Source organism: Verticillium alfalfae, genomic scaffold (assembly GCF_000150825.1).
Source record: "Verticillium alfalfae VaMs.102 supercont1.8 genomic scaffold, whole genome shotgun sequence".
NCBI classification, from domain to species: Eukaryota; Fungi; Ascomycota; class Sordariomycetes; order Glomerellales; family Plectosphaerellaceae; genus Verticillium; species Verticillium alfalfae.
In genome coordinates, this window is record NW_003315031.1 from 741086 (window position 1) to 754294 (window position 13209).

The following is a 13209-nucleotide window of genomic DNA, read 5'->3' on the forward strand; positions in this document are numbered from 1 at the left end:
GGTCCTCCAGCCTCTGATGATGGCCGGCGTTGCCAGCGCCCACACAACATCACCAACCTCCAGGTTGGCTCCACGGTCCACGGCCAGGGCGTCGGCGTCCGCATCCCGTCGTACAACGGCCCCATCGAGGACGTCACCTCCAACTCGATGGCCTGCAACGGCGCCCCCAACCCTACCTCTCCCACCAGCGTCATCCACACCGTCCAGGCCGGCCAGGACGTCACCGCCCTGTGGCGCTACATGCTCAGCACCACCGGCACCGGACCCGCCGACATTATGGACAGCACCCACAAGGGCCCCACGCTGGCCTACCTGAAGAAGGTGTCCAGCGCCACCTCCGACAGCGGCATCGGTGACGGCTGGTTCAAGATCCAGGAGGACGGCTTCACCAACGGCGTCTGGGGTACCGAGAAGGTCATCAACGGCCAGGGCAAGCACACTATCCGCATCCCCGAGTGCATCGCTCCCGGCCAGTATCTCCTCCGCGCCGAGATGATCGCCTTGCACGGCGCCGGCAGCTACCCCGGTGCTCAGTTCTACGTGAGTGAACACCCCCCCCCCCAAGCTCTTCAGGCACGCCGGAGTGTGTGTGTGAGCGAACTTTTGCTGACTTTTCTTTTCTCTCTCTCGCAGATGGAGTGCGCTCAGATCAACGTTGTCGGCGGCACCGGCACGGCCAACCCGGCCACTGTCAGCTTCCCCGGCGCCTACAAGGGCACCGACCCCGGAGTCCAGCTGAGCATCTACTACCCCCCCGTGACCAACTACATCATCCCCGGTCCCCGTCCCTTCACCTGCTCCGGCGGCGGTAAGTCACATTTTTTTGCAAGCCCGAGAACACCTCTCCCTGGACAAACGACCAGAACCAAAAGAACAAGACGCTGACCTTTGCTATCTCCCACAGGCTCCAGCCCTCCTCCCACCACACCTCCCCCTGCCACCACCGCCGCTCCCCCCACCCAGCCTCCTCCCGCCACGACTGCCGTTCCCCCTCCCGCCACTACCGCCGCGCCCCCGGCCACCGGCGGCGCCGCCCAGTGGGCGCAGTGCGGCGGCGTCGGCCACACCGGCCCCACCACCTGCGTCGCCCCCTACAAGTGCAACGTCGTCAACCAGTACTACTCCCAGTGCTACTAGACGAGCTTCAGCTGGAGAAGAAGAAGTCTGTCATAGAGAGGAAGTGAGGGGGCGGCATTTTCACTTTTTGCGGAGAAGAAGGATAACATCACCTTTGGGCCGGAGAGAACCTGGCATTCCTAGCATTGTGGGATAAGCGGTGTGTTTCTGCCCACCTATCTTACACGAAACAGGGGGGTTGAGGGCTGTTGCGGAGTGCGCAGCTCTCGCCTTCTCGTCGACGTTTCTCGGTATCATAGCCAACAATAAGAAGCTCATGATTCGGATGTCTTGACAGGAATGCATATCCTGTTGATGCGTGTTCTCCTGGCGCGCCTGTGGCTTGTCCTGGCTTGAATGTGACATGACTGCGGGATCTGCAGAAGTGGCGATACCGTCAAGGAGTTCTTGCAACGAGTGAAGAACGGCGACTGTTGGCCACTTGGGGGCCTCTAACCAAGTGGGATAATCGAAGCCCTCCTCCTCTAAGTATGGAATGCTGGTTCTATATATATATATGAGGTACTTCTTCACGACCCTCGGTCCCCTCCCTTCTTCATCAAGACCCTTTGGCAGACAGCTGGTGTCCCACAGCCGTCCCATGGCCGGTCAAGGGTTCTGACAGATACCCAGGGCGCCAATGGTTGCTCTTCTTGCACTGTGGGGAAGCCGTAGCAAGTCATATTGCAAGGGATCCGATCTCAAGTTTGAGGGCGCATGTAATTCCTGTACTGAGATGTAGCACGAAAACCTTATTAGGGCCCGCACAGGGGACCTATGACGAAGACGTTCACATATAACTAGTGATGCACAAGTCAAGCATGCAGAAACAACACAAATTAATGGCTACCAATGAGTTTTCCATCATCTCGATGCTGCCTTTGGTGCGTCTTTGATACTTCCCCAATCATGGGCTGAATTGAGACCAATTTGATATCCCAGTGCTTGTCCAGTCATGTTGTTGGATTGCTCATTCCTTCAAGTCTGTTTGAACGCATGGCCACATTGATCTAGGCGAATGCTTCGGGAGACACGAATCGCTCAGTATAGAGCTTCGCCATGCGCCGAATCTTGAGGTTGCATCGCTACCTGAACAACCCATCGGTCGAACCCCTCCTGGAGATGGATTTCCCAAAGTAGTGAGTGCACCGTTCTCAGAGCATTCCAGCCGAAAGTTCAAAGTCGGCCAACTTCAGTGCCAAGTGAAAATGTCTTGACGCTTCGCAGTAGTACATCACACAAGCTCGCATGAAATACGAAACATATCCCTTGCAATACTGGGTAGCTTTATCAGGCTCGCCTTGTCGATACGTCAGAAAGACAGGTGACGAGTTGTGCTAGTAGGGGGCCAGGGGCCTCAGATACCCCATGCGCGGAAGTCTGGATGGGTCATGTACGCAAGTCCTGAGTCAGTTAAGCTGCTGGTCAAGGCACTTCAGGGGGTAAGGTAGTATCACCGCGGTAAATCTGCAACTGCCTGATCATGAAGGCCGCCGCCCGCGAACTGCCTCTTTGCTGTTTCACAAATCTTGGCGATATTGCGAACCGCTCAGGATGACTACCTTTCATTCAGTGAACAAAAAAAAATCAGACTTCATTCTCGCTGGCTAACCTGCGTCGCTTTCGCTTTCAATGCTCCACGGCCATCGATCTGCCGAGTCGGGAGGCCCACCCAAAACGCCGATCCCTATCGGCCGGCACTCAAAAACGACTCCGCCGCGATGTGCCAACGGCCAAGACTTTCCCATCGCGGAAATCACCCTTGGGAGGTTGCTTATGAGCTTCCTAAAATGGAATTTTTGTAGCACGTCTTATCCGCTGGTTCAGCAGCATCAGTTTACAACCCCGCCCCAGGTTCAGCATTGTCAGACGGGGAAGGTCGTCTTGACCCGACGAGGAATATAAGAAGCCTCCTGATCAGGTGCAGAGACAACGATGCACTTTTCATTTCAATATGCCCCATAATCAATGAAAATGTTTACTTCACGCAGGTTCCTTCTAACCCTGCTTGCCTCAGCATCATCAGGCGTCTTAAGTGCGCCCCTCGATACGGATGTCGTTGCAGCGGCTGGCCGATATGTTGTAACCCTCAAACCTCATGCAGCCGTCGATGTCGACCTTCATGCTCGATGGGTAGCTGACATCCATGCCCGAAACCTGCGGCGCCGCGGAGATATCACGTCAGGCTTGAGCTCTACTTTTAGCTTCAACGACTTTGCAGGGTATGCAGGATCCTTTGATGATGACACCCTCGAAGCCATCAGGGCCAATGTCAACGTAAGGACAAAACTCCGTAGCCAAGCCTTTCACATGATCGAGATGCAAGAGGAACTCACAACAAGTTGAATCTAACATAAAACAGGTTTCATCCGTTGAGCCCGACAGCTTCTTTGCCTTGACCTCTTCAACGCCGCTTGAGGAGCAGGAGAACCCGCCCTGGGGTCTGTCAGCTATCTCTCGCGCCAACCCACCTTCATCGAACTCAAGCTACGTCTTCTACCGGAGTGCCGGCCAAGGAACATTCTCGTATTTCCTTGACAGTGGCATCTACACCGATCACGTCGACTTTGAAGGCCGTGCTAGTCTCGGCTATGTTGCCGCTGGCGCGGAGAACGCCGTAACCGACGAAGCTCATGGCACGGCTATTGCCGCCGTCATCGGCGGCAATGTACATGGTGTCGCCAAAAGGACCTCCCTCATCGGAGTCAAGGCGTCGGGCTCACATGGAGGGTCGCTCAGTTGGCTTATTGATGGTGTTGCCTGGACCGCCAATGACATTGTATCGAAGGGGCGGGTTGGAAAGTCGGTCATCAACATCTCGATGCTTGGGACCAACTCCCCCGCAATCAATAGTGCTGTGCAAGCTGTGATTGACGCTGGCATTCCAGTTGCCGTCTCAGCGGGGAACTACAATTCTGATTCGGCGGACTGGTCTCCGGCCAACCTGCCAGACGCCATCACCGTCGCTGCTAGCAACATCAATTACCGCCGTTGGGCTGCGTCGAACTGGGGCCCAACGGCTGACATCTTCGCGCCTGGTGAGGATATCTTGACTGCGGATGTCAAATCCCCTACATCTACAATCCGCCATTCGGGAACCTCTGAGGCCGCACCATATGTTGCCGGTGTCATTGCCTACTTGCTGGCTTTGGAGGGTCCTCGAACGCCGGCGCAGATCAAGACCAGGCTTCTTGAGTTGGCTGCAAAGGATCTGATCAGTGACCCGCGAGGAGTTCCCAACTTCTTTCTCTACAACGGCAGCGGAGCTTGAAGAGCCCGGTCTGTCGTGGAAAAAGCTATGCCTCCACCGTGGGTTGCTACAGCATGATAGTTGTGAAGAACAAGGCTTTATATAGTAGATGGTCTTGCTTTAACGAGCTAAGTAAATCCACCAGTCATCAGCCTGCTGTACTCCAGATAGGTAATCGGAAAGGTATGTAGAAAAGAGGACTTTCTCCCGTCGTCATCACTCTCACCGAGAAGTCCTAGCTGCCTGCGGGACCCGGCGTGCAAGCCAAAAATTTCTGGCCTGCAAGTGATGGAGACCTGTGCTCCGACGCACTTCAACCACACTTGAACCCGTCAGGCTCATTCACGTTGCTGCACTTGTATTTACTGGCGGCTACGGGAGGGTCCACGGCAATGTTTTCCAACTGGACATTCTCAAAAACAATCCGGTCGCAACCACCGTGGGATCTGCTGCATTGAAATTCGGCAACGTTCGCCGATCGAATTGAGCCCCGTACGTTCTTATAGGAAATGTCGGAGATGTCAAAGGTGGATGTGCTGCAGTTGGCTTGATCGACATTCGTGTAGCACTGGTTAATGACGAATGGCGCCCGCGAGCCATCGTGGATCGTCACGTTGTCCCAGTTGATGTTCTTCACGTCTATATCCAGAATTAGTCGTGACTAAGATTCGTCAGTCAAGGGAAGACGACTCACAGCCAATGCCACCGCCGCCGCCGTTCGGCGGCCAGTCATTCTGCTCACCAGTCCAGGTCTTGATCCGACCCAGATAGCGGGACCCGTATGCCACAATATTGCGAGCCGTCACATTCTCGACCGTCTCAAAGCGGCCATAGTATTGCCCGATGCTGCCGATAGCAACGCCTTGGCCGTCGTGAAACGTCGAATCTTCAATGATGATGTTGGTTGAATTGGCTTTGGCCGCAATGCAATCATCCCCGTTCTGAATGGTCCAGCGTCGGAACGTGATGCGATCTGAGAACATTGTGTTGGCACCGTCGGTGTTCCTTGCAGGATTTCTGTTACTGCTAGTTGCATTGACGTAGATGTCTTCCAGTAATACTCTCTTGGAGCCAACGACGGTGACAGTCCTGCAAGATTAGCAAATCATTTGTTCGCCAGGGAGAATAACTTGTTGCATACCACATTTGAGGCTGCACAAAACGAAGGCCGTGAAAATACGAGTCTTCAGCAGTGACGACAAGGGCGTGCGGTCGGTCTGGAGCGCAAATGTCGTGAGGAGAAGTTTGGCTTGAGCGCTTGAGAGCTTTACTTACTAGGGTAGTTTGACTCTCCGCGCACGAAATCATACCAGGTCTGACCGTTACCGTCAAAGGTGCCATGGCCATAGCCTTCGACATGAAGTCTCTTGCCACCAAGAATCATGGCAGTGGTCTGGTTCTGGTAGGCGGCTGGTGGATATGATTCCTGGTCAACGCCGGGACCGATTGGCAATGAGTTCTTGAGCCAGTACTGGATATCCTTGCTCCACTATAGACGTGTCGTTCGGTCAGAAACCCCTTGATGTCACGACATGGCTGAGACTTACGAGAAGAGTACCCTTTATCTCGATCCTGACGTTGTCAAGGTGCTTGAACGACATTGCTTTTTCAATGTTATAAGTCGTGTTTTGAAACACAATCACAGAGTTTTCGCGACACTTCTCGAAGCCCTGAATGATGGCTGGAGAATCGTCGGTTCCATCGTTGTTTGCAGCAATGACGCATCGATGCTTGCATTTCGTACCTCGGCGGGGACAAGAAACCGGCTTCTCGTGGGCGCCGAAGTCTGTCCAGTCCGCCGCAACGCTCAAGGCGTGCATCACGATGATGCTAACGCGAACTAGGCTGATTTTCATTGTGAAGGAGAGTTGGCTTATACAGTGTAAAATCTAGTCTCTTTGAAAGCATTTCAAAACCACCCTTCTTAACATGAAGATATCATCGCGTCGTACTTATGCACCCCTCAGCATTTCAATCCTGCCACAACATTATTCTTCTATGGACGGAAAATAACAAGTGTGCAGAACAAGGGCAGCACTGATGATGTTCGTGATCTGTAGCCGAAAAATGCCGAAAAGCATGATTGATATTCAGCGAAAACAAATCATCAGCGTCGACGACCTTCTGTCAAAAGATCGACAGCGCTCGGGCGAAAGGGCAAACGGAAAACGAATAGGCTCCCTTAGTCCGAGCTATTTGCCTGCCGGGACGGACTCATGTTCCAAATCGGGCGATATTGAATATGGCCCCCAAGCTGCCTACGTCGGCCACTACTTCCCCGAAAGTATAACCTCACGTTTTGCGGGGATGTTGTGGAAGACTTGACCTATGTGGCATAGCTTCGGTTCGACGGCGACCACAGTCAACGTATATCGAGTTTGCGCAGATGTAGACACTTGCTTTACGGAGAAGCATATTTTGAGTGGTCGAGCACTGTGCAAGAACAATTGGTGGATTAAATCATAATGTCGACGGCAATTCGTGCCCATGTTGCAACGAGGTCGATACTGATGACGTAGTCTGAGCGGTCCAGCTTCGGGTTTAGTACGATTATCCTAAGCATTATACTGGCACACTGTCAGGCTCTCGCTCTTCGATGTTCCGACGGGGTTCTGGGATTCAATACAATCCTGATGATGGCACAGGAGATCAACGCTGGTGATCACAGAGCCTACCACTGCTTTGGCGCCAAAGAGAAACATTCAAAAAGGCCCCGTGATCAGGCACTAATCTCGAAATTAACCTTTATTCAAATCGCTTAACGTGCTCTTCAATTCGGTCTTGTTGCAGTCGGCTCAGCATCTTGACCAACAATGCTTCTTTCCCAAACCTTTGCACTGCTGCTCGGAACTGCGAGCGTTGCCTCAGCCAAATGGATTGTGCCGGGCGCCCGCTGGCTTGACACAGATGGCAAAATTTTCAACGCTCACGCTGGAGGTCTTTGCGTGGACGAAGAGACAGGCAGATTCTACTGGTTCGGGGAGTACAAGATTCAGGGCCAAGTCGAAGGTGGTGGCATTTCTGTCTACAGCTCCGATGATCTTGCAACATGGGAGTCACACGGCCTCGCACTCGGTACTTTGATTCAACTCTATTATCTTGAGTTGTTGGCATGACTGACTGATTATTTGTGGATACAGAACCGGTAGAAGGCCACGAGTATGTCTCCTCGCACAACCGCATCCAGCGTCCCAAGGTTATTTACAGCAAGGAGACGGGCAAGTACCATGTAAGATGAACATTCAGAAAGTTCAAACGGACCATGAAGACGAAACGTACTGATCAGGGGTTTCTAGATGTGGTGGCACGTCGACGACTCCAAATATAGCATGCTGCTCCAGGGCCTAGCCACAGCTGATAACATTGCTGGCCCATACATTTTCCAAGACGCCATCGCACCTCTCGGCAACTGGTCTCAAGATTTTGGTGCCTTCACTGATTACAAATCGGGGGAATCGTATGCGTTGTACTCAAACGGAGACAGGGTCGAGGGCCGCGATGTCTATGTTAGCAAGTTCAACAGTAACTTGACTGATGTCGAGGAGGTAACTTTCCGCTTCAACAAATACGACTTTGAGGCCCCGACAATTCTGCAGACGGAAAAGAGCTACTTCGCCTTAATGAGCCACAAGACAGGCTACCGCCCGAACAGTGAGAAACCCCACCTTCAATACTCATGTCCCTGCTCAGACACCTGACTTACATTCGCTTAGATGTTGTCGGGATGCGCGCCGACAAACTTGAGGGCCCTTGGTCGCAGCCGTTTTTCGTATCTCCAGCCTACACTCGTACCTTTAGTACCCAGTCCAGCTTCTCTTGGAGAATTAAGGGCTCAAAGAAGACTACATACCTCTACATGGCTGACCAGTGGGACATGCTGTCTCTCTGGGAGAGCCGGAATGTCTGGCTCCCGATTGACATAAACGAGCGTGACGGAAGTCTCCGTGTTATCTGGCATGACATCTATGATCTGGATGTGTAAGTCCTAGTACCTAGTGTGACAGCTTCAGAAAGAAACGATGTCTCTGACCATTTCACAGGCAAACTGGCGAGTGGTACCCCATCAAGGGCAAGACCTACACCTCCAAGCGTGCAAAGCTTGCTGGAGACGCGTTCCTACAGGAGGCTGTAAGTCAACCCCTCCCGGCAATTAAGTCGTTCGCTAATGGGACTTCTTCAGTCATTTGGAAGCCATAATGTGATCGCTACTGGTATTTATGGCAATGACAGCACGATAACATTCGAGGTTGACGGTCAAGGCCAAGACCAGTGGGTCTCTTTCTACCATCAAAGTCGGTAGTCGCTCAATACCCCAACCACAAGTTCCCACTGCTGATAACATTCTCTGTCTACAGATACCGATGACATGGGCTTCGGTGACCAACCTTACGGACAGCCCGATCGCATTAATGGCACATGGCAACTGCGCCGCATCAGCAGCGTTGTTCTCAACGATGATACCGACCACGTCCACACTCTGTACCAGAAGGACACGCATAAAGGAATCATTCTTTCGACACCCCTACAGCTGCCTCTAAAGGAGGGCCGTAACAAGATCACCATCGGAGGCTTATACAATGGATTCGATTACAAGGGCGCCGATCTTGACAAAATTGTGGTGTACCCTCCCGAGCCCAAGAACAGGAAGCGAGGGTGGTTTTAAGGGGTGTCTATGAACGGCAATTGATGTCATTTTGGGACATGCGCATCGGTAGCATCAATGTTCTTCAAAGTCTCTGTGGCAAGATGCTGGAAGGAGCGTTTCCAATGTTCATCAGAAGCAAGGCATGCTGAACCTGTTGCTTCCAACCTGATCTTCCCGAAATTTTGTTTAGTATTTGGACATAGGGTGCTTTATTACATCCGGGAATTTCAGTCACCGGAACTCGCGTCTATTTGTCGCAATGCGTTGTTATGCCCGCCAATTCGATCACAACATGAAAAATATGGTCATGTACACACTCTTTTAAGCAAGGCCACCGCTCCTCAAACTCGCCTATGCAGGGAGGTGGAAGCCAGTCTGGCGCAGCTTCTGAAACACTTGATTGGGGTCGTACTTGGAGGACACCGCCTTCATGTGGGCAATGTTCTCGGCGCCGTAGTGAGAGATGGGGTCCTGGCTGGAGTGGGCGTAGTTGAGGAATTGCCAGTGCTTGTTGAGGCCGAGACCGTCAGCAGCAGCCTGAATAGCCTTGTTCATCTCGAGGGCGATGGGAAGAACGATCTCCTGGTTGGCAGCAGTGTCGACAGTGAACACAATGTTGTACATGATGACAGGACCGTCCTTGACAACGTGCTCGAGACCGAGGGAGTTACCGCCGCGCTTCTCCATCACGTTGACAATACCCTGGGTGACAGGCTGCCACTGGAAGATCATCTCGAAGTCAGCATCAGGGGCTGCAGCCTTCATCTTGTCGATGTGAGCGTGGAAGATCTCGTCCATGGTCTTCATCATGTTTTCGTCGTGAGCAACCATGCCGGTCTGCCAGTTGGCGAAAAGACCCAGAGGCGTGGGGCCAGTGAAGACAGGCACAACTTCATGGGCGGGGCCAGTGACAGGGATGGTGTAGAGAGCTTCAATGGCGAGGAACTCATCAAAGGCCGAAGAGATATTGGCGTTGATGTTGCTGAGAATGCCACCGACACCGTAGCCAGTCTTGTCGTACGTCTGAGCGTAGATCACCTGGCTCTCGGGCTCCAAGTCCTGTACAAGAACAAAGTTGTAATACGCCTTCATAGCCTCGAATCGGTGCTCTTGGGCGTAGCCGTTGAGGCTGGCGTAGATCTGGGCCGAGGGCCAGACCTTGATATCCAGCCTCGTGACGAAGCCGAAGTTTCCAGAGCCACCCTTGAGAGCCTTCCACAGATCGGTGTTCTCCTTGGCATTGGCATTGACGATTGAGCCATCGCCGACGACGACCTCAAAGTTCTCCACGTTGTCACAGGCGAAGCCTCGAACACCAGTGTGGAAGGAGTAGCCGCCACCAGTGGTAAAGCCGCCAACACCGACGACATCAGCGCGGCCGCCTACGCCGACAACATTCTCTGTTGCCAGAGTCTTGTACACTTTGCCCCAGTCTGATCCAGGCCCCACTGAGGCGATCTCGGTGGCTTTATCGTAGGTGGTAGAGCTCAGGTTGCCTACACAAGAACTGAGATCAGAAGGGTGGCCAGGACCAAGTCTCAACAGAAGGAAGACATACCAAAGTCAACAGTGACACCATCCTTGATGCCATTGGCACCCTTGAATGCCGAGTGGGCACCGGAACGCATGCCGAATGGGCATTGATGCTGGTTGAAAACCTTGACGATCTTGGACACATCCTCGGCAGACTCCGGAAAGACCATGCACCACGGAGCTTGGGCGGCGTTCGCAGAGTAGTATTGAGTCAGGCGCTCATCGTAGCGCTGCTCATCTGGTGACCATACCTTACCCTCAAGCCCTTCTGTCTTGGAGAGAGCAGTGCACTGGTACTAGAGTCAGCAAAATTATGCGAACAAAGTTCTGCTGGTGTGGACCAGCCGGACGTGGATCCGTCATACGCAGTGGCATCGGGGGCCGTTGACAGAAGCGGCTGAAGCTCCCTCGAGAGCCAGCGCCGAGATGATGGCCGCGGCAGAGATCTTCATGGTGGACTACTCTGTGGTCGGCCAGGTGGAAATACTCCGTATTGTCGCGTGGCGGCTGGGTTGAGAAACTGGCAAAGGCAATCCTTCCACCTTTGACGCAGACAATCGTCACGTGGAAAACAGGGTGTGGTGAGACAAAGCGGTCTTGGAGATGGGCAAGACTTTCAAAAATTAATTACGAGCAACATGACATGCATGGCTAGGACGTTATATCTTTTGCAGCTGTAATTACGCGTTCGGTAGAGCATCCACTAATCTCCCTCTGATGGGCTCTAGTTGATCCGGGCCTGCATGAAGTCGTGTTCTGGAGTTTTCTCCGGACATCTCCTTGATAGCCTGGCATTGGTATGAGACGTGAGCAGAAAGTATCGACAATTTGATGCGCTAAAATCCCTTTCTGGACAACGAAGCCTTTCGACAGGGGTCTTCGGACTCGCGAGTCAGGAAGTCCGGCCGAGGCACGGGGCACTGAGACGGGATCTGGCAAAGTGTTGGACATGGGTTATGAACGTGGGTTATTGTCGGCCTTGTGACTTTTGCCGTACAACCGGGATCAGCATCCTAGGGGCTCCGCTATCTCCTGGGATGCCACGGATCGAGTTTTGCATCATTTACCACCTTAACACAGGCTAGAGCGAAGCTTGAACATAAGCATACGTCGAGCAGCATTGGTCTAATCCCGAGTCTCTGAACACGACTCGAGGAATTAAATCAGTCGAATAGTCATGCTCAATGAGAGTACACATGTACACTACACTGATGGGCGGAGGGAGGGGTAAATGCTGCCGCTCAACGCGGATTATGTGGCAGAAGCACCGCGCCGAAGGATCACAAGATCGTCACGAGCAGTGGCCTACCCTGTCCTTAGGCTTACCAAGAAGAGGAAAGATAACCGGTTTGTTTTGGGTCCTTCAGTCATCCCCGACTAGGGGTCAATCTTTTTCTCATCCGCGGCTTGATCCAAGAACGACGAGCAGTCCTAGTTTTTCGATAAAGCTTCGGGCTCAATCAACAGTGACTGTCGTTGTTGCAGATAAAGATTGAAGAGCAGACAAAATTTATGCAGACTATGCCGCCAGGAGAGTGATGTTTCTCTTGTCGCTATTCCAGTCGGGGTAACGTAACCTCAAGGGCAGCAACTAGAGTAGTCCCGCCACTAGTGATAAGCCTGATTATTACTAGAAGCGGCCATCGTCGCGGGCCGCAGGACGGGAATGCCAGTGGCTTCGAAGGTCTCCAGTGCTCAGGGGTCGGACTCGTCCCCCGGGAAACTAGGGCACTGACCTGAGCGGATTAATCGTGATCGGTAGTTTGACGCACAGCCATAATCACGGAGAGCGGAGCAGTTCGCTCTGCTCAATTGTCCTGGCACCCGAGATCCGTGCGATGAATTGACTCGCGCCGGAACAAGAAAACTTAACGACCGACACAACGGCTGACACCATAAGACTTGCTTGCATGAACTTGGTGCCCCGACGACCAGATTACCGGGCTCCCGACCGATTGGAAATGCAACCTGTCTGCCGCCCCTGTTACCACATCTACCAAGTACGCAGGATATCTGCAGTCAGCGCATCAAATCCCCTTTCATCTGCCAACCTCGGGCCAACTTACCACCGACCTCCCCCATCAGATTCCCCGCTTTGGGAGTGCCAAGTCGCCCTTCACACACCATGCGTCTTTCAACCAGGTTGTCCCCAGCAAGTCCCTGCAACGCCTTAACAGTCTCATCACCGACTCTCGTTCAAGTGCCTATTCAAGATCCCTGGGTTTCTGATTTGTGCTTGAGCGCACGATGAGGATGCATATGGGAAGCTTGTCGGACTCGTAAAGAAGTTCCGTCAGAGAGGACTATGGTTGTCTGAGGATATCTTGTTCATCCACCTAAAAGGTCTAGCTCAGTTGAGCAGAGGGAACTAACATTGTACCCCGAGACATAATTCTCTAGCTCGACATTGGACACGGCCCAAATTTCGTCTCGTGTTGAGCGGTTGGCGCGGATATGCCAAGTCAATCCTGACTGTCGCTTAGCCACTCGCTCATGAAAGCCCGGCGTTGACAATGAGCTTCACAGGGATTACCAGGGATAGATAGTTCGGACTCCACGGGGTGCTCCATTCCGAGTGAAGGATTCACTTGGCCTTCTGGCCCTGTTACAGAGGAGCAAGGTACATTTTACTAACCATTTGGCCCCCTTTCAGCTTGCAGCAGAT

At 52.9% G+C, this 13209-nt stretch overlaps 5 protein-coding genes across 5 annotated transcripts; 3 read left to right on the forward strand and 2 right to left on the reverse strand.

Annotated features, from left to right (window-relative positions):
* Positions 1-147: 147 nt before the first annotated feature.
* Positions 148-1137, forward strand: VDBG_06653 (cellulose-growth-specific protein; the record flags this gene model as incomplete). Its single annotated transcript, XM_003003045.1, has 3 exons — positions 148-540; positions 634-808; positions 905-1137. The coding sequence occupies 3 exons, from the start codon at positions 148-150 to the stop codon at positions 1135-1137; spliced, it is 801 nt and encodes a 266-aa protein (XP_003003091.1).
* Positions 1138-3090: 1953 nt separating this feature from the next.
* Positions 3091-4387, forward strand: VDBG_06654 (oryzin; the record flags this gene model as incomplete). Its single annotated transcript, XM_003003046.1, has 2 exons — positions 3091-3393; positions 3479-4387. The coding sequence occupies 2 exons, from the start codon at positions 3091-3093 to the stop codon at positions 4385-4387; spliced, it is 1212 nt and encodes a 403-aa protein (XP_003003092.1).
* Positions 4388-4679: 292 nt separating this feature from the next.
* On the reverse strand, positions 4680-6222 carry VDBG_06655 (polygalacturonase; the record flags this gene model as incomplete). Its single annotated transcript, XM_003003047.1, has 6 exons — positions 4680-5005; positions 5061-5455; positions 5508-5583; positions 5642-5855; positions 5914-6047; positions 6111-6222. The coding sequence occupies 6 exons, from the start codon at positions 6220-6222 to the stop codon at positions 4680-4682; spliced, it is 1257 nt and encodes a 418-aa protein (XP_003003093.1).
* A 957-nt stretch (positions 6223-7179) lies between these two features.
* On the forward strand, positions 7180-9029 carry VDBG_06656 (galactan 1,3-beta-galactosidase; the record flags this gene model as incomplete). The annotated part of the gene is made up of 7 exons (XM_003003048.1): positions 7180-7441; positions 7507-7595; positions 7663-8017; positions 8080-8344; positions 8407-8494; positions 8547-8577; positions 8722-9029. The coding sequence occupies 7 exons, from the start codon at positions 7180-7182 to the stop codon at positions 9027-9029; spliced, it is 1398 nt and encodes a 465-aa protein (XP_003003094.1).
* Positions 9030-9362: 333 nt separating this feature from the next.
* On the reverse strand, positions 9363-10996 carry VDBG_06657 (conserved hypothetical protein; the record flags this gene model as incomplete). Its single annotated transcript, XM_003003049.1, has 3 exons — positions 9363-10507; positions 10570-10840; positions 10910-10996. 3 exons carry the CDS (start codon positions 10994-10996, stop codon positions 9363-9365), a joined length of 1503 nt encoding a protein of 500 aa, XP_003003095.1.
* Between the last annotated feature and the right edge of the window lie 2213 nt (positions 10997-13209).